Genomic DNA, 24,375 nt, shown 5'->3' on the forward strand with positions numbered 1-24,375 from the left:
AACTCTTGTACTCATTGCCTCAGCCTATGAATGCAAGCATACCAAATGCCTTTTTCACTACCCAACCCACCTATGTTGCCACTTTCAGGGAGCAATAGACTTGTACCCCAAGGTCTCTCTATATTGACACTGCTGAGGTCCCTGCCATTTACATTCTGTCCTAACAGAATTTGACCTCCAAACTTGATCGCCTCAAGGTTTTTTTGATGAATGTTTTTAAGTGCTTTTCTTCTTGGCCTCTTGTCTCTTTTTCCATTTTTAAGCAGTAGAACCATTTTAAAATATAAATTTAATCATCAGATAAAATCAGTATCCCAAATGAGGCACAGCTTATTGGTTCCTTCCTACGTGTGCATTTGTACATTGGTGAAGCAGTCACTTAAGTGAAATAGGAACTATGCTGCCTCTATTTCAATTTTTTTTGTACAACCATTATTAACTGAGGATGAGATTTATTAACAAAGTTATATTTGCTGGTCTTGTGCGCATTGAGTTTGTAAGCAGTTGTGGTTGATTCTGTGCATGGAGCATTTCCAATATTAACTATCAAACAAATTTGAGAACTAACTTATTCAGCAGTATTTTGGATTATAGAATGATGAGAGAGTGGAGTTGATGTTGGCTGGATGGCTGAAGGAAACTATGCATGCTTTTGGTATCTTAATTGGTATTTCTAGCACTTGTGTTAACTATATTTAAAGTAAATGGAAACTGTATTGAAGTAATTTGGTGTCTTTTACCAAGTAATATCTTAATAACTTTAACTTGTGTCTATATATGGAATTTTAATAGAGAAGATTGTATATAATTATTTAAAGCATTTCTTTGGTTTCCGAGTGTCTTTGTGTCAGACAGCAACCTGCAGTAAAGAAGAACAGGCTGTACCGAACTTTGCACTGCTGTTTTCCAATTCGCATACAAAAGTAACTTAGAGTTTTCCTTAAATTTTCCCTTCCTCTTTTTGTTTTTGTGAGCATGCATTGAGACTTGGACTTTAGTTTTCAGCATGCTGCTCGAACAGCTTAATTGGAAGAGTTTGGGAAAACAAGAACTGATTGTTAGCAAGTTCAGCTGATTTTTTTTAAGACGGGGCAATCCTTTTCTATGTTAGACCAAAAAGTTTTTAAAGCTATTCTCAAAAACTCATAAAATGATTTTTCATTCACTTGATCATATATTATAATATTAGAGTTCAGTGAATCATGAAAATGATTCTACATGACTTTGATTTGGTCCCTATAGACAATTTGAATTTGTGATACAAGTTACAGTAGCATGTTGTTTTGTTGGCTAGGTTTTCCAAGATCACAAGGAAATCCTGTCTGAATGTATCATCACTTATCACTGTGGTCATGCCAGTTGGCAGATTTACTGAATGTCTTATGGGGATCTGTGGCATATTTATAAATTATGTTTCAGCCGTTTGTAGAAGTAAGCATAAGTGCTTTAATGAAAACAAAGAACTGATTAACTGAGCAGATCAGGAGCATTCTGTGGTGAGAGAAACAGTTAATATTTCAGGCTAAGAACTCTTCAGATTTCTGATTTCAGACATCTGGGGAAAAAAAAGCTGCAGGAGCCTTTACACCTGTGCAGGCATAAGTTCCCCAGTGATATTGTTGAATGAGGACTTTTTTCAGTGGGTAATGCAAAAATCATCATCTATATAAACATGTCATTTTATGCTTTGTGATTTATAAACAGAGAAATTGAGCATTTTGATAAAACATGTTAAGATTAGAAATTTGGACCATTATATTTGTGTATTAAGTATTAACAATATTGGGCTGAGTACTATGACAATGTTTGAGTACATCAGGAGAAAGGAGGCTGAGCGGCATTCACCTGCAAAATGATGGCCATTCCCACACAGAATTCCAGACTTGTGCAGATTACTAACTTGTACACCCAACCTCAAACAATTATTCTTCCCTAGTACTAGGAGTGGAGTCAACATGATGCTGCATAATTTCTGTGTAGATGTTTTACGTCAAGGATTTGAAACTCTAGCTAATAGTGCCTTAAATTCCATTAACATTAAATATCTTCATAGGCAGTCCCTCAGAATCAAGGTCGACTTTCTCTGAGTATACTCAACTGAACATTCACAGCTTGGGTAAAGAAATTTCTCCACCTCTATCCTTATTGGACAATCAGTGAATGGCTTGACATCTTGCCCCCCAAGTTCTAGACTTCCACTGATGGGAATAGCCTCTGGATGTCTACTCAGTATTGGAGCAGCAGGATGTGGGCATTGGAAAGGAAAATCCATTTGGCCCTGAGTCTTTTCTGCAATGAAATATTTGGAATTTTTGGTAACTAGCATGCCCAACTCTTTGTTTCAGGGTTGGGTCAGATGGCTTAAAATTACAGCAAATCAATTAAATTACAAAAGCAATGCTAGAGAGATATCAAAATGTCCCATAAAATTGAAAATCTTGGAGCTTAAAGAAACTTTGGACATTTTTGTTTCATACCCACTTCAGTTTGCTGATGCTAAAGTGCACTAATATTATGTGTTGATCACCTTTTGACCAGTGTAGGAGAAATATTCCTTTTATTAGCTGTTGACAATGTGCAATTTATTACATTTTTGTATTTATACCACTGTGGTGTAATTTGTAGCTTTTTGGGCTTCAAACAAAAAATGTTGCATAATCAAGGCTGTCCATGTATTATTGATGTTTTATCCAGTACCTCTAGAAAATGTGTTCACATCCTTTGTTGACCAATTTTTGGTGCTTGTTTTATGATCCTGCCCAATTATTGCTGTTTCAATTCCACTGATGCAACCAACATTCTTCAATATTTGCTGTTTCTAAAGTTCTGTAGCTTGGTTGCTAAAAAGAATAGCTTGCTGAAGCAACTCTGATGTATAGAAGCAACTCTACAATGCACATATAATTTTAATTGACTGGTTACTTTGTTTCCAGGTGCTGTAATATAATGTAGTTAGGTTAGGATTGACGAGTTGGGTACATGTTGCATAACACATCTACAGAATCTTTACAATGGATTTCTACATCTTGAGAAATCTGCAAACATAAAACTATAAAAGGTCACTTTGTAGTGGCTGCTACAGTGGTGTGAGAATAAAGACATGAGTCTGCAAGCTGTGGAACAAGACTGATTTATTTACCCGCCTTGCGCAGGCCTTTTAAGCAGTGCGGTTCCTGCCCTCTGAAAACGGAAATGATGTACGCGCTGTGTCATCAAAACTTTTCGCGCATGCAGGTTCTCTCCCATCACTCGGGGAAGACGAAGGCCCAGCGCCTTGGGCCTCGCTGCTCTGACAACACGCACCCCAACCGCCAAGCTGGTTCGCTTGCACAGATGGTGAGTCGCCACACAATCCCCACCCCCCCCCCCCCCCCCCCCCCAGAACCGGTGGTACAGTCCCCAAAGTTCACGGGCTGCAGATCTAAGTGGGCCGGTTTGAGGCAGTCCGTCGTGAAGACTTCTCCTTTGCCCCCAATGTCCAAAATAAAGGTGGACCCATTATGTCTAATGACCCAGAACGGCCCCTTGTATGGTCGCTGCAACGGTGCCCGCGGTGTGCCCCTGCAAATGAAAACGAATTTCAGTCTCGTAATTCCTTGGACACACAGGATGGGGACTGACCGTGTCGCGAAGTGGGAATTGGTGCCAAGCTGCCGAGCCTCTCGCGCAGTCTTCCTAGGACTGCTGCAGGTTGTTCCTCTTGCCCCCTAAGGGTGAGTATGAACTCCCCTGGGGCGACCAGGGGCGCACTGTACAAGAGTTCAGCTGATGAAGCGTGGAGATCTTCCTTGGGGGCAGTGCGTATGCCGAGCAGGACCCAAGGAAGCTCGTCGACCCAGTTAGGACCTTTCAGGCAGGCCATCAGGGCTGATTTCAGATGGCAGTGGAAATGTTCTACCAACCCGTTTGACCGTGGTAGGCTGTGGTGGTGTGCAGCTGCGTTCCTAGCATGTTCGCTAATGCAGACCATAGGCTGGAGGTAAACTGGACACCTCTGTCTGAAGTGATGTGGGCCAGAACACCAAAGCACAAGACCCAAGTTGTGAGCAGCGCCCGGGCACAGGAATTGGTCGTGATGTCTGAGAGACGGGTTGCCTGTGGCCACCTCGTGAACCAGTCCATGATGGTAAGGAGGTACAGTGTTCCATTTGAAACAGGCAGGGGACCAACGGGGTCGACGTGAACGTGGTCAAACCTTCTACGGGTAGGCTCGAACTGCTGTGGCAGGACCTTGGTGTGTCATTGGATTTTTGATGTCTGGCAGTGCGGACAAGTCTTGGCCCACTCACTGACCTGTTTGCGCAGGCTGTGCCAGACGAACTTGCTGGCGACTAGTCAGACAGTTGATCTGATGGATGGGTGTGCCAACCCGTGTACCGAGTCGAAAACATGTTTTCACCAGGCTGCAGGAACTATAGGGCGGGGCTGACCTGTTGCGACGCCGCACAGGAGGGTCCGTTGACCTGGGCCAACTACGAAATCTTGGAGCTGCAGGCCTGAGACTGCGGTTCTGTAACTGGGCAGCTCGTCGTAGGCTTGCTGTGCATCAGCCAGGGCCGCGTAGTCTACACCCAGGGACAGGCTGTGGATGGTCGGTCTGGAGAGCGCATCAGCAATGACATTGACCTTTCCGGAGACATGTTGGATATCCGTTGTGAACTCGGAAATGTAGGACAAATGTCGCTGCTGGCAGGCTGACCAGGGATCGGAGACCTTAGAGAAGGCGAAAGACAATGGCTTGTGGTCAGTGAAAGCGGTGAAAGGCCTGCCTTCTTAAAAAGTACCGGAAATGCCGCATCGCCAGGTACAGCGCTAGTAGTTCTCGATCAAAGGCACTGTATTTCAGTTCGGGTGGCCTAAGGTGCCTGCTGAAAAATGCCAAGGGTTGCTAACGGCCTTTGATTAGTTGTTCCAGTACCCCACCTACCGCGGTGTTGGATGCGTCCACCGTGAGGGTGGTTGGGACGTCTGTCCTGGGGTGTGCCAGCATCACAGCATCTGCTAGGGCTTCTTTGGCCTTAACGAAGGCAGCCGCGGCCTCGTCGTTCCAGGTGATGTCCTTGCCCTCATCAGCGAGAACAAAGGGCGCATGTTACGGGCTGCTGCAGGGATGAACCAATGGTAAAAGTTGACCATCCCAACGAACTCCTGCAGGCCTTTGACCATGTTGGGACGGGCAAAATGGCAGATAGTATCTACCTTGGCGGGTAGGGGTGTTGCTCCCTCGCTGGTGATTCTGTAGCCAAGAAAATCGATAGAGTCGAGACCGAATTGGCACTTGGCTGGGTTGATAGTGAGGCCGAAATCAGAGGCAGGAGTACAGTTGGCAGAGGTGGGAAAGGTGTTCTTGGTGGTTACGGCTGGCGATGAGAATGTCATCTAACTCAATGAACACAAAGTCCAGGTCGCAGCCTACCGCGTCCATCAGCCGCTGGAATGTCTGCGTGGCATTCTTAAGGCCGAACGGCATTCGAAGGAATTCGAAGAGGCAGAATGGAGTGATGAGCGCAGTTTTGGGGACGTTGTCGGGGTGGACCGGGATTTGGTGGTATCCCTGGACGAGGTCCACTCTGGAGAAGATGTGGGCCCCATGTAGGTTTGCCGCGAAGTCCTGGATATGAGGGACGGGGTAGCGGTCTGGGGTGGTGGCATCGTTCAGCCTGTGGTAGTCACCGCTGGGCCTCCACTTTGGGTGGCTTTGGGGACCATGTGCAGGGGGAGGCCCAGGGGCTGTCTGACCTGTGAGTGATCCCCAGCTCTTCCATGCAGCGGAACTCCTCCTTCGCCAGGCGGAGCTTGTCTGGAGGTAGTCGTTGTGCTCGGGCGTGAAGGGGTGGGCCTGTTGTAGTGATGTGGTGCTGCATCCTGTGTTTGGGCATCGAATTCGTGAACTAAGGTGCCAGAACCGATGGGAACTCGGCTAGGAGCTTGGTGAACTCGTTGCCAGACAGGGAAACGGAGTCCAGGCGTGGGGCTGGTAGGCTGGCTTCTCCCAGTGAGAAAGTTTGGAAGGTTCTGGAGTGCACTAGCTGTTTCCCTCATAGGTCGACTAACAGGTTGTGGGCCTGGAGGAAATCAGCTCCTAGTAGTGGCTGGGGGACAGCGGCAAGGGTAAGGTTCCAGGTAAAACGGCTGTCGTCGAATTGTAATTGGATTGTACGGGTACCGAAAGTTTGTATCATTGTGCCATTTGCGGTTTTGAGGGCGGGTCCCTGTTTCCTGCTGTGAGTGCCGCGGCCGGTCGGGGGTAAAACACTGACCTCTGCTCCAGTATCGACAAGGAAACGACGTCCGGACTGCTTGTCCCAAACGAATAGGAGGCTGTGTTGGTGGCCAGCCGCTGCAGCCATCAGCAGCGACTGGCCCTGGCGTTTCCCTGAAACTTGCAGGGTGGGCGGCATCGGGCCTCCGCGCCCCACCTCTGATGGTAGAAACACAGCTGGTCGCCAGTGTCGTAGTCTGTGTTTCTGGGGTGTGGTTGCTCGGCTGCTGGGACTGGTTTAGGTAGGCGTTGGGCACGCAGTCTGGCGATTTGGCCGACGGACGAACCGCTCTCGCGTTTGGCCTTCCACAGGACATCTGCCCGGGCAGCTACTTCACGTGGGTTGCTGAAGTTGGCGTTGGCCAACAGCAGGTGAATCTCGTCAGACAGCTGTTCAAGAAAGACCTGCTCGAACATCAGATAGGGCTTGTGTCCCTCAGCCAAGGCCAGCATCTCGTTCATCAGGGCTGATGGAAATCTGTCCCCCAGGCCGTCGTGATGAAACAGGCGGGCGGCGCGCTCACGACGGGAGAGGCCCAAGGTCCGAATGAGAAGGGCCTTGAAAGCCGGGTACTTAACTTCCCCCGGAGGAGACTGGATGAAGTCTCCGACCTGAACGGCTGTCTCCTGGTGCAGGGAGCTGACCACGTGATAGTACCGTGTGGAGTCTGAGGTGATCTGCCGTAGTTGGAACTGGGCTTTGGCCTGGTCGAACCACACGTGGGACCGAAGCATCCGAAAGGTGGGCAGCTTGAGTGCCACTGCGTTGGCTGCTGCGTTATCGGTCATTGTGTGGGTCCAAAATCCGTTTGGACCGTCGGGGTCACCAATGTAGCGGCTGCTACCGCGATGCGAGAATAAAGACATGAGTCTGCAAGCTGTGGAACAAGACTGATTTATTTACCCGCCTTGCGCGGTCCTTTTAAGCAGCGCGGTTGCCGCCATCTGAAAATGGAAATGACGTACGTGGTACATCATCAAAACTTTTTGCGCGCACGGGTTCTCTCCTGTCGCTCGGGGAAGACAAAGGCCCAGCGCCATCTTGGGCCTCACCGCTCCAATGACGCCCGCCCTGACCGCCGAGCCGGTTCGCTTGCGCGGATGGTGAGTCGCCACAACTTCACTCTCAGTGCAGGTCTCTGACCATTGCTCTTAACAATCCTTGACATTCTGACCTAGGGAAGTAAGCACTGGTAAGCATAAGACCGCATTGTGCTATCCTATAAGGGCATGTTTTCATCCATAATTATGCAAAATTGCTAAATTATTCCCTATGGGTAATTTTCTTGCAATACATTCCCTTTTCCTTGTTCTATGCTCTTAGTTCTTTCAATATACAAACAGTTTAACATTGTAAAAACACACCAAAGATTGCTTTTTATTCTTGATATCCTCCTTTTACAGCTGGACACTTGTGGAGTTTCAAGTTGACCAGATTCGACTGATTGTTTACCAGGATTGTGAAAGGAGAGGCAGACATGTTCTTTTTGATTCTAAAGCAGTGCGCAGAGTTGAAGGTGCCAAAGTGCAGGTAACCACAATGGTTTGGAAATATTTTGAATGTCTGAATTCACTGTTTAAAGATAAGTTTGGGTGGGAGATGTTCTTTGTGAATGATATGACAGATGTTGTATAGCACACAGTGCTTGTAATATGAGTGTTGTATAATCTGCCCAGTTTATAACAATGAAGATGAAGAGTTCTGGTATATATTCCACCTCTTGACAGAGCAACCTGCTCTGTCAAGAGGTGGAATATATACCACAATTTGCAGTTTGTAAATAGAAAGTAATGAAACTTGTGATGACGTGAATTTAATTAATGCCCATGTCTGAACAAAACCTCCCACGTCATGTGATAGAAGTTTGATGTTAAGGAGCTACTGGGGCAGATGACTAAAACATTGGTTAAAGAGGTTTTAGGGTGTGTCTTCAAGGAGGAAAGAGATTGAGAGATCGATGGGAGAGAAAGATATCAGATGGTAGTTTTGGCACTCCACTGATGGTGGAGTGCATAAATTCAAGGATGAAAAGGCAGAAATTAATGAAGTCCAGATTCTTCAAAATGGAGTAAATGATGAGGAATGGCAGGAATTTGTGGGTAGGAATAAAAGATGAGAACAATTTTAATAACTGAGGACCATGGTGTTCACAACTTGGGATGGGTTAAATATGCTTCATGCAAGTTGGGACCCAAGGTTCATAAAATTATAGAAAATGTGCAGCTCAGAAAGGCTATTCTTGCCTGTGCAATAAAAGAACTACCTAACCCAACAAAACCTACTAGCACATGATTCTGCAACTCAGGTCCACGTACTGGCACTTTTTAAATATGTTGAGGGTTCCTGCTTCTATTACCCTCTTAGGCAGTGAGCTCCAGACCCTTGCCATCTCCAAGGTGAAAATCGTATTCCACATCTCCCCTCTAATCCTTCGACCAATTACTTTAAATCCAGGTCCCTTGGTTAATGCCCCCACAACCAGGGAAAATAGGGCCTTCCTACTTATTCCATCGAGGCCAGTCATAATATTTTGCACATTCAGTAAGTTTCCCCCTCAGCCTCATCTGTTCCCAAAAAAAGCAGCCCCAGCCTATCCAATATTTTCTAGTAATCTCTCCTGGTCTCCACAAAATCATGGACTTTTTTTCTACCCCCGCCCCCCAACCATCACCTTCCTGCAGCTTTAAAGCTTGTTTCATTTCTAACTTCCAATGTTGATGTAAGATCATTGACCTGAAACATTAACTCCGTTTCTTCATTTCTTGCTCCACACATGCTGAGTGTCTTCGGCACTATTTATTTCAGATATTTTGCTTTTTTGGATTACTGGTTGTTCCCAAACTGGATTACTAATGGTGCAGTTTTCATTTGAGGTGAATCCCATTTGGAGGTGGAATATGACCTATATTTATTCAGGATTTGGTAATTATAATTGATTTCATGTTTCTTTGCGCCACTACTCACGTCATTCTTTCCTCTTTGCTTTTTGTTAGTCCTGAAAGTAGGATATTCTGAGGTGCATCCAGTCAGTGTAACATGGGGGAGGGGGGCAAATATGCCTCCATAATCACACAATGGAGTTGCCTTCATTTCTTTACTGATTCATCAAACAGACAACCAAGTTGCATTTGAAAATCACATTTTTAATAAATTCCAAAATTTTAAGGAGAAACCATTGCCAAGCTGAAGAAGAGATTAGGACTGAGCAAAAGCTTGTAGAACAATATAGTACAAAGAATTCAGAAGAAGGAAAACGTGTAGTACTTTGGGAGAAAATTAGAATGGGATGTCGGTGTGTGAAGGGACGATTACAAAAAGAGATGAAAGGAAGAATCAATAATTGCCTTAACTCAGAGGGCCATTTGGGGAAGTGAGAAGGCTTCGGGGTTGATTTGTGCTTAGAAGCTTGGGCCATTTAGTGCTTGTTGCTATTCAATTATGGAATGACTGATCTGTACTTCAGCTCCATTTGCTCTGCTTTGATTTATATCCCTTGATATTCTTCCTTTTTTAATCTATTGACTTTAGTCTTAAGTTTTTCACTGGAACTGCATCCACTGTATTTTTTGGTGGCAGAGGTGTTGAAGAGTTCCATTTTAGCACTCTTTTGTGATTTGTTTTTTCTTCCTATATATTAACGTAGCTTTAATCTTAAATTTGCATAAGCTCTCTTTCTCTGGGTTATCCCATGAGAAAAATCAGTTGATCAGTACCTATGCTTTATCAGTGTCTCTTCATTTTAAAAAGCTCCGGTTATCTTTTCAATCTTCTAAACTCAAAGTCATGTAATATGGATTTATGTAACCTATAATCCTAATTTAGTCCAAAGGTTCTGTCATAATTCTCGTGTTTATGCCGCACCCACTCAAGTTGATTATTCCTGTGTGGTTCCCTCTCCACATCGGAAATGTGAACCTGTAGGTGAGTTGTGTGAGGCTGAGAAATGGGGTATCTTTAAGCCAGGTTTCCTCTCATTGGCAACAGAGGTTATTTAGCTGGCAAACATGCTGGCAGCAGTGGTCCTCCTGGAGTATTGCAAAGGTCGGAGGAGTGGTAAGACAGTGGCTTAGTGGCAGTATCAATTGCAGGTGTAAGGGGATATGAGGTGCTGAGTGTTTACTGGTTTGGATCTGGAGGACAACCTTTTGCTCTACTTGATCTGCAAGCAGTGCTGAAAAGACACTTGCCTTCTTGTCTTCTCTCTGCTGCAGGGTTCCCAAGGCTTGGTAAACTGAGCAGCCTATAGTTAAAAATAGAATGTTAAAATAGGGATCAGTAGTGGCAGAGCAGTTTTCCTTACCTGACTGCTAATCCACAGACCAGAGTTCAAATCCTACTACAGCAGCTGTGGAATTTAAATTTGATTAATAATTTAGAATTTAGAGCAAGAAGCAATTAGTTATAGCAATAATGACTGTTGGGTAATTGTAAAAATCCATTTGGTTTGTAATGTACTTCAGGGGAGGAAATCTGTCGTCATTACCTATGTACTGTATGACTCCAGATCCGCCAAAGTGGTTGACTTAGAATTGCCCTCTAAAGTGGCTCAGCAACTTGCCCAATACCAATGTATTGAAACAAGTTCGTGCTTCCAAACGTTGAACTCCATCTGCCAAAATTTTACACATTGACTAATTAATCTGCATTTGCCCCTTTCTAACTTCCCCTTTCCATCTTCACTACTCTATAGCTCCTTATTTGGTGACTTCTTCAAGCTTAGATTTAAAATTTAATTCATCATTCCTTCATCTAAAACATTGTGAATCTTGAGGTACACAATTTGTCACATTCTGCCAAAACAGTATTGAATGTCTTCTGCATATCCACGTAACCATGCTTAACCATGCCTGTTAGACATGAATCTATCATTGTTCATTCTAGTAATTTCACTTATTCAGATCCTCAGTTTCTGTTTCAGATGGTGAATTCTAATAACTTTCTTGCAGCTGATGGCCTAACACCATTTGTTCTAATCAGGAGCCACAATGTCTCCTGGGGAAAAGAGGAAAATTGAGCCAATCGGGAGGAAAAAAACTCTGGAAAGTTTCCTCATTTTCCAAAATGATCAGGCAAAGTTTACATAATCTTGGTAATGGGCAATATATTTCCCTATCTTCTGTCGGATGGTTGCTAGACTGACGCCTGAGGTGGCAGGACTGACGTGTGAAGAGAGATTAGGTCAGTTCACTGGAGTCTAGAATAATGATTAGGGACCTCCGAGAAACCTACAAAATTCTAGCTGGACTGGACAGATTAGATTTGAGAAGGATCTGCCCTGTACTGGGGAAGTCAAAGACCAGGGGTCACGTTCTGAGACCGAGGAGTAAGCTATTAAAGACTGAGATGAGAGGCAATTTCTTCTCCTAGCAAGTGGAGGACCTATGGAATTCTCTACTAAAGATAGCAGTTGAAGCCAAATCATTAAATATATTCAAAAAGAAGTTAGATATCATTCTTCGGGCTAGAGGGATGCCAGTCTCTGTGGAGAACTACGATTCACCTTTTTGAAACCAACCACTTACCATGACGTCCCGTTGACTGTTATTTAGACAACTTTGTATCCATGCAATCAATGTCTCTTGTATGCTGTTGGCTTCAACTTCGCTGATAAGCCTGTTTTTATAACACCTTATCAAAAGGTTTCTGGTAAACTATGTACACCACGTCAATTACGATATCCTCATTAACTCTACCCATACAGAAACATTCTCCAAATAGTTAAATATGATTTTCTTTAAACTGTACTGAATTTGCCTTTTAATTCATTTTCATTCAGGTGATTATTAATCCTGTCCGGAATCAATCAGTTTCCAAAAATATTTTGTCACTGAGGTTAAACTGACTGGTTTGTAGTTGCTGAGTTTATCCTTATTCTCATTTTTATGAGCAATCGTGTCAGCTTCTATCCTGTTATAAGGCTGTTATAAGAACAGTCCCCTAGTTCAATAAGATGGACTCTTGACCTCTCAATCTACCTCATTATGGCCTTGCACCTTTATTGTCAGCCTGCACTGCACTTTCTCTGTAACTGTAACATTTTATTCTGCATTGTTTTCCCTTGTACTACCTCAATGCACTGTTGTAATGTATTAATCTGTATGGATCGCATGTAAAACAAAGATTTTCACTGTACCTCAGTACATGTGAGGATACTAAATAAATTTACATTTGATCTTAATTAGTCCTTTGGAACCACCTGCAAATCAAAAGATCAAAAGATTATGGTTATTATATTTGTGACTTCCTCTTCCATTTTCCTCAAAATAGGCAAGTCATAGAGTTGTACAGCATGTAAACAGGCCCTTTGGCCCAACTGTCCATGCCGACCAAGATGTCCCATGCAGACTAGTCCCATTTGCCAGCGTTTTGGCCCATAGACTTCTAAACCTTTCCAATCCATGTACCTGTCCAAGAGTCTTTTAAAAGTTGTTGTTATACCTTCCTCAACCACTACCTCTGGCAGCTCATTCCACATAGATACTACCCTTTGTTTTTTTTTATATAAAGTTGCTCCTCAAGTTCCTCTTCAATCTTTCCCCTCTCACCATAAACCTATGCCCTTTAGTTCTTGATTCCCCAACACTAGGAAAAAGACTGAGTACATTCAACCTATCTATGCCCCTCATGGATTTTATATACCTTTTTATAAGGTCACCTCTTCAATCTCCTATACTCTTAAGGAATAAAGTCTTAGGCTGTCCAACCTCTCCTCATAAATCAGTCCCTCAAGTCCTGGCAGCATCCTTGTAAATCTTTTCTACACTGTTTTTACGAGTTAATAACATTTCATATAGAAGGGCAACCAAAAACTGAACACGATACTTCAAGTGCAGCCTCACCAATGTCCTGTACAACCACACCATGACCTCCCAACTTTTATACTCAGATCCCTGACTTATGAAGGCCAGTGTGCCAAAAGCTGCCTTCACCACCCTGTCTACTTGTGACTCCACTTTCAGTGAACCATGCATTTGTACTTCAAGGTCCCTCTGTTCTACAACACTCCCCAGGGCCCTACAGTTCACTGTGAAAGCCTTACCTGGATTTGGCTTTCCAAAATGCAACACCTCGCATTAATCTGAATAAAACTCCATTTGCCATTCCTTAGCCCACCTACTCATTGTCAATGAACCACCTTCATTGTCCACTATGCCACCTATTTTCGTGTCATCTGCAAATATACCAACCATGCCTTGTACATTCTTATCCAAATCTTTGATATAGATAACAAACAACAATGGGCCCAACATCGACCCCTGAGGCACACCACTAGTCATGGGCCTCCAGTCTGAGAAAGAACCTTCCATCATCGCCCTCTGCTTTCTACCATCAAGCCAATTGTGTATTCAGTTAGCCAGTTCTCCCTGGATTCCATGTGATCTAACCTTCCAGAGCAGCCTACCGTGTGGAATCTTATCAGAGGCCTTACAGAAGTCCATATAAACCACATCTACCACCCTGCCCTTATCATCCTTCATATACTACCCTTTTTCTAAAGAGATGTCAAAAGAAGACTTTTGAATTCCCCCTTATGTTGACAGCTAATCTTTTTTCATATCCTCTCTGCATCTTTTTCTAATTTTCACCTTCCCTCTGATTCTTTTGTAATCAGCCTGGTCCTTGCAGGCATTTATAACCTGACACTTGTCAAATGCAACCGTTTAACTTCCAAAGTGTATCTTTCAACATTCAGGGAGCTCTGGATTTTCTTCTTCCTCTTGCTCTTCTTGATAACATGCCTCAATTATACTTGAACCATCTCTTCCTTAAAGATAGCTTGTTGTTCTGCTGTAGTCTTACCTGTTGAACTTCTACTCTGATTTACCTGAGCCAGATCCAGTTGCATTCCATTGAAACTGACTTCATGAATTTTACTTTTACTTTGGATTGCTCCTTCTCCTTTTCTATAGCAAACCTAAATTGTGATGTTATGGTCAGTATTTCCTATATGTCACCATACCAAAATTTCATGCACTTGAAATAGTGGCAACACACTTGAGCTCTGTCAAGTGTGGTTGAGGGAAAATCTGCAGTTAAGGAAAAGGGAAGACATTTCAAAGATACTTGTGTGGAATACCTCATAATTAGAACAAATGCAATGGGTAAAAATTGGGAGAATGGAGTCCTTACAAGAAGCATGGTGGGAGGTAGTGTAGTTAAGATGGCTGTGGCAGTCTGCATAAAAGCAAAATCCATGTACTGACCTTCTCCCCACTGCCTTCCAACAATGCTTCTCAAAATGTGGTCCACTTACCATATTTCAGGTGTTACATCTCAGCAAAGATGAGCATTGATGAAATTCACCAGCACCTGCCTTTCACCGTCCAAGGCGTAGCGGTTAGCGTGACGCCAGTGATGGGGGGTTTAATTCCCGTCGCAGTTTGTATGTTCTCCCCATGTCTGCGTGGGTTCCTCCAGTTGCTCCGGTTTCCTCCCACATTCTAAAGACGTACGGGTAGGTTAACGTGGGTTTAAAATGGGCAGCATGGACTCGTCGGTCTGGAAGGGCCTGTAACCGTGCTGTATAAATAAAGTTTATTAGGAAGATAAAGATTTTAGACCTGGTGCAAAACACATGGTCTGGCAGACAGCAATAATCTCTGCCTTCTTGTATGCTTTTGAGACCCAGGCTGCCTATAGTAGACATATCAAGGCACTGGAAAAATGCCACCAACATTGTTGCAGTAATATCCTCAATTCACTGGAAGGCCAACTAATCCAACATTGGTGTCCTCTCCCAGGCTAATGTTCCTCGTATTGATGTCATAGTTGCATGCATTGAGCAGACACATTGTTTGCACGCCTGACACCTGAGCTCCCATGGGAAAAGGTTGTCAGGCAGACAGAGGAAAAAAATTCAAGTATGTGCTTAAAGACTTGAAGAAATGCAATATCCACACTCCACAGAATCTCTGGCCATGACCACTGAAAGTGGAGAAGGAGCACTTGTTTTAGTATTGAGAACCTGGAGGTGGTGCATCAGGAGCGCACAGGAGCCCTGTATAAGCAGTGGGAGAAGTGGATCTCTTCCCATGCTACTCACCTGCCATCCTTATCAGCTGCCACCAAGCTCCTTCTGGAAGTTGGCCTCATTAATTACAAGGACACCAAAACCATGGCACAAAGCTATTGAATTAAGTCCTCCTCAACCCCTAGAATCACTTGAGAAGAAGGGTGTTTGTAAAGGCTTGTAATATTGGTCACTAACCTATCCCCTGAGATGGAAATGTCAAGTAAGGGAAGAGTCAGATATGAACCATGTGAAAAAAAGTGGGGCAGAAATTGGTTACAAATTTCTGTACAAGTACAGTTAGCACCAATATAGTCATCAATGTCATGGTAAAAGAGTTGAGGTAGCTGCTTGAATAGGACTGAAACAACTACTATTCCACTTATCCCACAAAGAGAGGCACAGGTTGAACCCAGGCAGGTTCCTATAGCTACACCCTTGACTTGGAGAAAGTGAGAGGAGATAAAGAGCAGGTTGTTGAATGTAAGAATGGAGTTCAGCTAGCTGGAGTGGGGCAGGTTGGGCCTCTGTCCAAAGAGGAAATGAAGGCCCCAAGGCCATCTGGTGTAAGATGGAGGTGTATAGGGATTGGACATCAATTGTGAACACTAGTGAGCTGGGGGCAAGGAAACTGGAAACTTCCAAAGTGGCAGAGTATGCGAGTGGTGTCCTAGATGATAGTGGGAGGGGATTGGCCAAGGGGAGAAATAATAGAATTCTGGCAGTAACAGTGGTGCTGCAGGTAACATAGCTATCTGAGCTCCAGCAATCTGGGTTTTATTGTGACCCATGGTTCTGTCTCTGGAGTTTGAACCTTCTCTCTACAAGTACATGGGCTTTCCCCAGGTGGGCTGGTTACCTTCAGCACCCCAAATATATGCTGGTTGGTAATTAAGTGACTATAATTGCCCCTAGTGGAAATGGCTGGTGGGAGCATCAGTGGGACTTAATGGCATGCATGACAGAAATAGATTACAAGGAAATGAGTGAAGGAATGGTATTGATTTTTCTGACAGCCTGCATAGACTTTGTCCAAATGGCCTCTTGTCATAGCAAATATGAAAATGAGGTGTGTGGAGCATAAGAAGACAGATGCACTGGGTTTACCAGGATATTCCCCATTGTGGATCTTGCTAAGGAGGTAGAGGCAGGCTGTGTGTGGTTGGGAAAGTATAAGGCTGGAGGTCATGATCTCCTATGAATTGAGATTTGGTGACTGGTGACAGTGCTCTGATGTTCAGCGGTGGGGTTGTGGTCTGGAGGGAGGTATGAGATGGCATAAGAGGACCAATGTATGGCCATCATTTCACCAAACCACAGCAGCATTATCCTTGTCAACAGGTTGGATGACAGTGTTAGGGTTGGTTCATCATGAGCATAGGACTTCAAATTCAGAGCTGGAGCAAGTTAAACTCTGTAGGGATGGTGAGGGGTGGCATGGAAATTGAGTGTGTGGCATGTTGGCAGTTAGTGATGAAAGGATCAGAGAAGGTAAGAAGCCAGAAGGAGGGGTTCAGCTGGATCAGGATCTCTGGAGACGGGAGTAAAAGATCCACAGTTTGGAGTCAGCATTCCTTTTAAGATGGTAGTCTAAAGGATGAAGCCGAAGACTAATTGTTTGGAATTAGAGGATCAGAAAGGATTAGTAAAAGCAAGGCAAGGGGTGGGACTGGAAGGGCTACTACTGTAAGCCAAAGGAACAGCACCTCGTGTGGTCTGAGCATGTAGCAGCCCTTGGAACTTGAGTCTACTTGAGATAAATCTTTCTTGATACCTTTTTGTAATTTCCCTTAAGTTGAGGACTCTAGTTTTGAAGACCCAAGGTGGTTGCCCTCAGAGAATCTGTAATTCTAGTATGTTTATGATCACTACTCCTGAGTGGATTCTATTTACAACATCTCTTCCTGAATCTACCTCATTATGCATGACCGAATCTAAAGTAGCCTGTTCCAGAATAGGATCTGTAATTTATTGCTCGTAGAAATAGTCCCTGATGCACTCCATAAATCCCTCCTTCCATGGGACACTTGCTGGTTTAATTAGTACAATTTATATGCAGATAAAAATCACCCTATAATAACTGCAGTCTCTTTCTTGCACGCTTTCAATATTTCCCCACCTATGATTTGCCCTGCTGTGAAACAACAGTTTGGGTGTCTTTCGACCACTTCCACCCATTTCTTTTCTCCTCTGCTAGTCCTTATTTCCACCCAAACCCATTCCACAACCTAACCCATTGAATATGTTATTACACACCACCTACTGACATCTTCCTTGGACACTTCCCTGACTCCTTTTCTGTTTTTGCCTACTGTGGAACATGGAATAGCCTGAACTGACAATTTGCCAGAACACTTTCATCAACATTGAAGTTCAAGTCTATCCCAAAAGAACTGCCCTCCCCTCCCCTGTAATGGTGCCAGTGCCCCAAGAATTGGATCCTATTTCTCCCATATCACTCTGAGCCATGCATGAAATTTTATTTGCTATCTGCCAATCCAGAGATTACTACATTTTGTGGTTCTGCTTTGTAACTTGGTTCAAAATTGCTCGTAATCCCTCAGCAAAACCTTCTTTCTGGTCCTACCTATGTTGTTTGCCTATGTGGATCATGACAACTTGGTCCTCCCACTCCAAGCTTCTCTCCAGTCCAGAAGAGATGTTGTTAATCTAGGCATGGGACAGGAACTTCCAGCATCTGCAGTCTGTGTCTCCACAGGACTGGAATTGTGGCCTTTGGGGTGCTGTGTTTGCAGAGCAATATCTATTCTCCTACTAGCACCATTTCCAATGATTTATCCCTTTTTTCCTCCTCTCGACCCCTACCCATTTGAATGGATCTTTTCCATGGACAGTTTGCATATCCTCCCAATACTCCTCCCCCTTGTTCAAACAGGAAGACCTCAGAGCTGTTGGACAAAGGTAGGAGCTATCATGGACACTCCATCTGCTCTCCATCCTTTTACCTCTCCAACATAAAATGTGTTTGTTTTCTCACTTTTCCAGTTCTTATAAGGGGTCATTGACCTGCAATGTTAAAATCTGTTTTTCTTTCCATGGATGCTGCATTTTTTTTTAAATTTGCATTTCCAGAAACTGCATTTTTTTTGCTCAAATATATGCATATTTCTACTTTAAAACTACAGACATGGCATATAAAAACAAGAATTTGTGCTTTATACCTTTTATAATACTGATTAGATTTCATCTGGAGTATTGTATCCAATTCTGGACCATAAATTAGGAAGCATGTCAAGGGTAGGGTCACTGTGAATATACTGGATTGTCAAGTTAATTACGGATTGTATATCAACTGCACAAAATGCATTAAAGGTAAATTCCAGAAACTGATCTTTCTGTCCTAGAAAACTTCAGATGATCTATCCAAATTGCAAGGAAAATGTTGCCACACAAGCAGCAGTGGCAATTACCCCCAAAATTCCTCATCTTCCAGTGCTTCAAACACACAGGAGCACATGCCTAGGTATCAGGTAAGCTGATAAAGTTGCAAATCAAGTTTATTATGGTAGACAGATTAAAATATAAAAATGTAATGATACTGTTACATCAAATGAAAAATAATTGTTGTGACTTCTTGGATTAAAGGAGTATAGCTGTGATATACACTGGGTACTTTAATCTGGGTTTTAAATGTCCATGTAAATAGAAGTCAAGGTACAATTTACAACTGTGAATTGCTGTGATCTTCAATAGCTCATTCACTTTTCAATTGCAGGTTATGTTGTACTTTGTCTCTGTGCACCAGACTGCATATGTTCTTGCATCCAACACACTTTCAGTTTCAATGATTATTTTCCTAAAATTCTCCACAAAGATTTGTCTCAATGAGCAATTTTATTTCTGTTGCCATTTTGCCACTCATTAAGCTAAAACCTTACTTGTTATATCTGTTATCAAAAGCAAGGGGTGAATGAGTAAATATTTATTTACATTATGTCAATGCACTTTTCATACAATTTGCTGATTATTACAATAATTAATGTTTTTTGTTGATGGATTGACACACATATGTTAACTAGGGCTCACTTGCTCTCTCCTCTCTTTCCCAATGGACCTTAAGCTATACATTTTACCTGCTTTAATCTAAAGTTAAATTGAAATTACAGTTTGATTTTTGTGGTTAGGTTTCTTACCTTTAGCACAGAGTTATCCACTTACATCACTGACTTGGATATTCCACTGCACCCACAGATGAATCCAATTCTCTCTAGTCATGCATCATATTTTCATTTTAAAAGACCCATTCTTAAATCAAAATGCACTGAAGGAAAAGACCTGAAATTGATCTTTAGTTCCCATAAAATATCATAATTCTATGGATTTTTTTTATATACTTTAAAATGGATCTTTAGAGGTGTCTTTGAGATTATCAGTTTTAAAAATTGAAAACTTCAAGCCCTAAAATAATTAACGTGGTTGGAGCTTGCTTGTAGAGCCTAATTCTCATAGAATCTGGCCACCTTTTGGGGGTAATTGGCCTTTTGCTTTGGGTTGTAATAATGTTCAAAACGTCAAATAGTCAAAACATCAAATGTTTGAACATCTATAATGTTCAAAACATTATAGATTTTACAACTATAATCCAGGAGTGAAGAACCTGGATTCACTCCTATACTCCTGGGTTATAGTTGTAAAAAGAAAAATGAGATTCTGCTGCATCTGTTGACCTGTATGAATATAATCCACATGAGTTTTTGTTTGCAGTATTCCCGACCTGCTTCTGATGTGAATATGCTTGGAGAAATGATGTTTGGCTCTGTCGCAATGAGTTACAAAGGTTCTACGTTGAAAATACATTACATACGGTAAGTGATGTATCAGAAGGGCCTTCTCGTTCTGTTCCTATGCATTTACAGTAATAGGTGCTCAAATTAATTTAGCTTGAAATATTAAAATAACCATTCCACCGAATTCTTCATGCCCTTGCATTTACATGTTTATTTTGAAACACAATTTTTTTTCAATTAACGGATCAGGTTGTTTTCTGTGCAATCCATGAGAAATTATTCCATAGTAAACACATCTATCATAAAATAGTGCTCACTACTATATTGCAAATTAATGGAGATGGTAGGTTCATTTGTCACAATAGTGTGAACATTCCTGTTGAATTAGCAATATATAATTGTAAATTCTCGGGTTGAGTACAAATTATTGATGTAAAAAAAAATCATGCCTTCAAACCACAGATATTTTTGATACAAATTTCAACAATGCCAATATTGTCTTTGATATGTTGTACTTGCATGATTAAAGTATTTTGCATTTTTTCTATTCAGCTCTCCCCCTCAGTTGATGATCAGTAAGGTTTTCTCTGCCAAGATGGGAACTGCTGGTGGAAGTACAAATGTGTAAGATTCTACTACCTGTATTTGCAGTGAAATATGTTTACTTGATTAAAAAACATTTTGTGTTTTGTTTTACTGAGGTATCACTGGATTTAAAATGTAAGATTTGAATATTGAAGATTTCTCTTCAGATACTATCTTTAGATTTGTGTGTATTAATATGGGCCTATTTCCATGATATGTTCAGATGAAACTCAAATCCTGGTTTTCTCATATATGCTCCTTACACATGCATACCTTCATGTCATTTCTAAAGCTTGTAGTTTCCCTAGTGCTGTCATCGATATCGTTGGTAAAAGTGAAGAACTACAATTCCAGCTCCTTTTCCTGAGGATACCGTTAGTTATTAGTATCCACACAGAGCAATTGCAATTAATTATTGCTTTCAATAGGAATGTAATTATCAGCTGTTGTTTGTTCACATTCCATTGACCTTGGTCTTATTTAGTGTCTTTTTGTGATACTGAACAATTTTGGAAGTCAAGAAGTCATTTGGTTTTCCAGGATCCACCAACTTAATTTAGAAACGCTCAAGTTGCTAACATTTTTAAAATAATTATTAAAAATTGGAGGGGGGTGGAATTAAACTCTTAAAAGGAATTTTAAAAATATAAATTACCTTGCAACATTTCTCCATCCAGACAAACAATTGTACTGTCCCTGCACTTGGGGTGACTCGACCAGGAGATTCAGGATTTCTCTGTTCACATATGGGTTTTATTGTACTGAGAAATGCTGGTAACTTTCCATAGCACTGCCCCAATAAATCTTACTCAAAGTGCTTGTTTCCTTGCTTGCATGTTTTGTGAGGAAACAGTTGTTCATCTTATTTACAGATATTTTGAACATTGTATACTCAGTGCAAGATTGCACAATTGAAAACCGGGGAAATTAAAATTGCATGATAAGGTAGACATTTCCCAATTTAGTTACTCATAATTAATCTTAAATGGTTTCAATGTGAACATCCTTTTGAACAGTAGTTAACTAATTTCTGCATCTCGGTAGTTTAGGATTGGCTGGAATCAATTTAATATTTGGTGTTTAAATTGTACTGTAGGTAGCTGTTTGGATTCGTTGAGCAGCATAAAATGCAATATTAAATATTTTTCTATCCAGATGTATTGTATGCTCAGGTATTGCTACATTTGCTCTGAATGATGCAGTAGTCAAAAGTGAATATTACTTGTTAGCATAATACTGTGGAAACTGGAAAAACTGAAATAAGAACACAAAATGGTAGAAAAACTCGGCAGTCAGGCCGTCCATGGAGAGAATGAATTTAACATTTCAGATTGACCTATAATCAGAAGGTTATGGGCCTGAAATGTTAAATTCTTCAGAACGATAGGAGGAATGGCACCTGTGTCGGTAAAATAAACTATTATTCTGTGTCTCTCCCTTTTTGTCTCCATCATATACTGGTTATGTCTTCAGATGGGACTTAGCTTACTAATGGTGTGATGGCTAGAATTGTTATAGTTAGGATTACTTTATGACCAAATTGATTTCCTGTGACCAAGTTTCTTTGAGATGAATTAAATATTTAAAAAAATTTGAATTCAATCCAAGTTCCTTTCCTTAGTACCACTGGGCAAGTGTGAAACAGGTCCAGTGTTACTGGTGCCAAAGTTAGAATGCTTCCTTTTCAATAGGACAAAAGAAAATATTAATACTAATCAAGTTAGGAACTTGTAACAGAAATAATCTTGCATATTTTCTTCAAACGCTTTGAGGGTATTTATAACAGTACAGCTGTCGATCAAAGTTGTTGAGACTTTCCTGGCCTCTGGGATCAGTTGCTTGTTGGAGTAACTATTTGAGCTATTAGCATTTTTAATCACTTAACTAGTTCAGAGATGTGGCATTTGTGTGGTTTAGTGCTTAATCTAGGACCTATATTTTGCAGGCTGCATGACAGCTTTGAATATATCAACCAAGAAAACACTGCTGGAAAACCTTGTCCAGGGCAGAATGGTAGCAGTAACTTCCATGCTTGCAATAACCTGGGTAAGGATGGGAACAAATATTTTAATTACTTCTATGATAATTTCTGTTTTTACACGTGGTCATTGTTTTACCCTTTGTTTTGCATCAATAGGTCGTTTGGTGGTTTGTGGCAGCAAACTGCTGTTGTGTCCCACTGAAACAGGACCGCTCCATCTCATCAGGAGCGCTTCTTTCTTTGCAGGTTCGTGTGGAATGCTGAGCAGAGTGTGGACCACACAATGAGCACGTTGAGGTGTTTTTGTTTAGATGCAAAACAGAATACAAAGGCAGAAAGCTTGTGGATGCATTTAATAAATCCTATTCACAGGTGTATGTTCCCAGTTTTAATTCACAAAATTCAAAGAATGTGATACTTTTGTAAATGAGATCTGAATAGTTGAAGAAATAGACAACTTCTTGAGTTTATGAATTCTGCCTATGCATTCAACAGTATTTTAATTGGTGGATTGATTGATACTGGGATACTGTTTTCAGTTTTTGCTTCCAAGCAACAATGCTCTCCACCAGTTTTGTGTAACCTTCAATTGTGCAGTAAATGGTTGTGTGCTTAACTAATCTATAAAACGCATATTCCATTTGTATAAATGGGCTAGGAGAGGAAAAGAATTCCAAATTGCCAAATGAACTGCTTGGATCTGAATTTACTAATGACACTGGGTTTGTTAAATAAATAAATAGATTTGGCACTCTTATAAATTGCATGATTCTGCATGTTGACTGTGTTTTCTTTTGTCAGTTTAATTTGCTTACAGAAAGTGGAAAGTTGAACAGTTAATATTTTGTGGTGAGAGGCCATTTTACATTTTTGTAGCCAGGGCAAGCTCAAAATTGAGATAATAGTAAAACTCAGTTAATCCAGCATGCTTGGAGCTTTGGTGCCAGATCAGCAGATTTTCCAGACTCTTGGATGTTATTGTAAATACACTTTTTTCTTAGATGTTATGCAGTAGAATAATAAACTTTCCAATGAACCTGGTAATTTTAAAGGAAGTGTGGGGAAACAAGTGAGTTTCAAGGGAGCCTGGGACCTGGTCCTGTGGTCTACAAAAGGGACAATGAGAATTGGCACCCATGAGCCAAATGTCAGGATTTCTGAATATTTGGGTATGAGATTATCGGAGTTTTACTGTATGTATAATTCCATTGTCAATGTTCTTCATTTCCCTTGCATCTGTTCATCACATTTCTCCTAAAATTCTGATTTACTTCAGCAACAATAGTGTTGTGCATTTCGTATTCTGCCATGTGGAAACATTTTCCTTCCCGCATTTTTGTGGAATTAATTGAGTCAATGGAAATAATCATCTCATTATTTGTGATACAAACCTTTAAAAACATTGGAATTATTCTCCTTAATCCTGTATGTTTTAGTGAATTTAATCCTGGTTTAGTTAAGTTGTTCACTGAATATGAATATTGAAATGTTGATAAAATGCTTTTTTGCTTTCCTTGGGTCAGAAATTCAGTAGCCAGGTGTGTCAATGAACCAAACTGCACTGAGTGCTGTTGCAGTTGCACCCAACAAAGTGATGGTAATTATTCTGTCACACTTCTGATGGGCCTTGAAGGTAATAGAGAGGCTTTAAAAGGTCAATGGTGACTTTTTAGATGACAATATCCCTGTCTTGGCGTTGCATTCTATATATGAGGCAAATCTAATTCTGATTCTAATTGGGGTCAGCCTCCAGGATGTTTGTGGTGGTCCTTGGTGATACATTTGCTG

At 41.8% G+C, this 24,375-nt stretch overlaps 1 protein-coding gene across 2 annotated transcripts in view; it reads left to right on the top strand.

The window, feature by feature from the left end:
• The window catches only part of fnip2 (folliculin interacting protein 2), a 69,804-nt gene that overhangs the window by 20,184 nt on the left and 25,245 nt on the right, over positions 1 to 24,375 (top strand). Inside the window, exons 2-7 of one of the 2 annotated variants that reach the window (XM_052009304.1) lie at positions 7,667 to 7,793; positions 18,639 to 18,764; positions 19,999 to 20,099; positions 20,574 to 20,645; positions 22,552 to 22,652; positions 22,744 to 22,833. In XM_052009304.1, the coding sequence (XP_051865264.1) occupies positions 7,667 to 7,793; positions 18,639 to 18,764; positions 19,999 to 20,099; positions 20,574 to 20,645; positions 22,552 to 22,652; positions 22,744 to 22,833 (617 nt within the window). The remainder of the gene's footprint in view (positions 1 to 7,666; positions 7,794 to 18,638; positions 18,765 to 19,998; positions 20,100 to 20,573; positions 20,646 to 22,551; positions 22,653 to 22,743; positions 22,834 to 24,375) is intronic. The other variant, XM_052009314.1, reaches the window with a different exon arrangement.

The sequence above is a fragment of the Pristis pectinata genome, chromosome 2 (genome assembly GCF_009764475.1).
Source record: "Pristis pectinata isolate sPriPec2 chromosome 2, sPriPec2.1.pri, whole genome shotgun sequence".
Taxonomy (NCBI): domain Eukaryota; kingdom Metazoa; phylum Chordata; class Chondrichthyes; order Rhinopristiformes; family Pristidae; genus Pristis; species Pristis pectinata.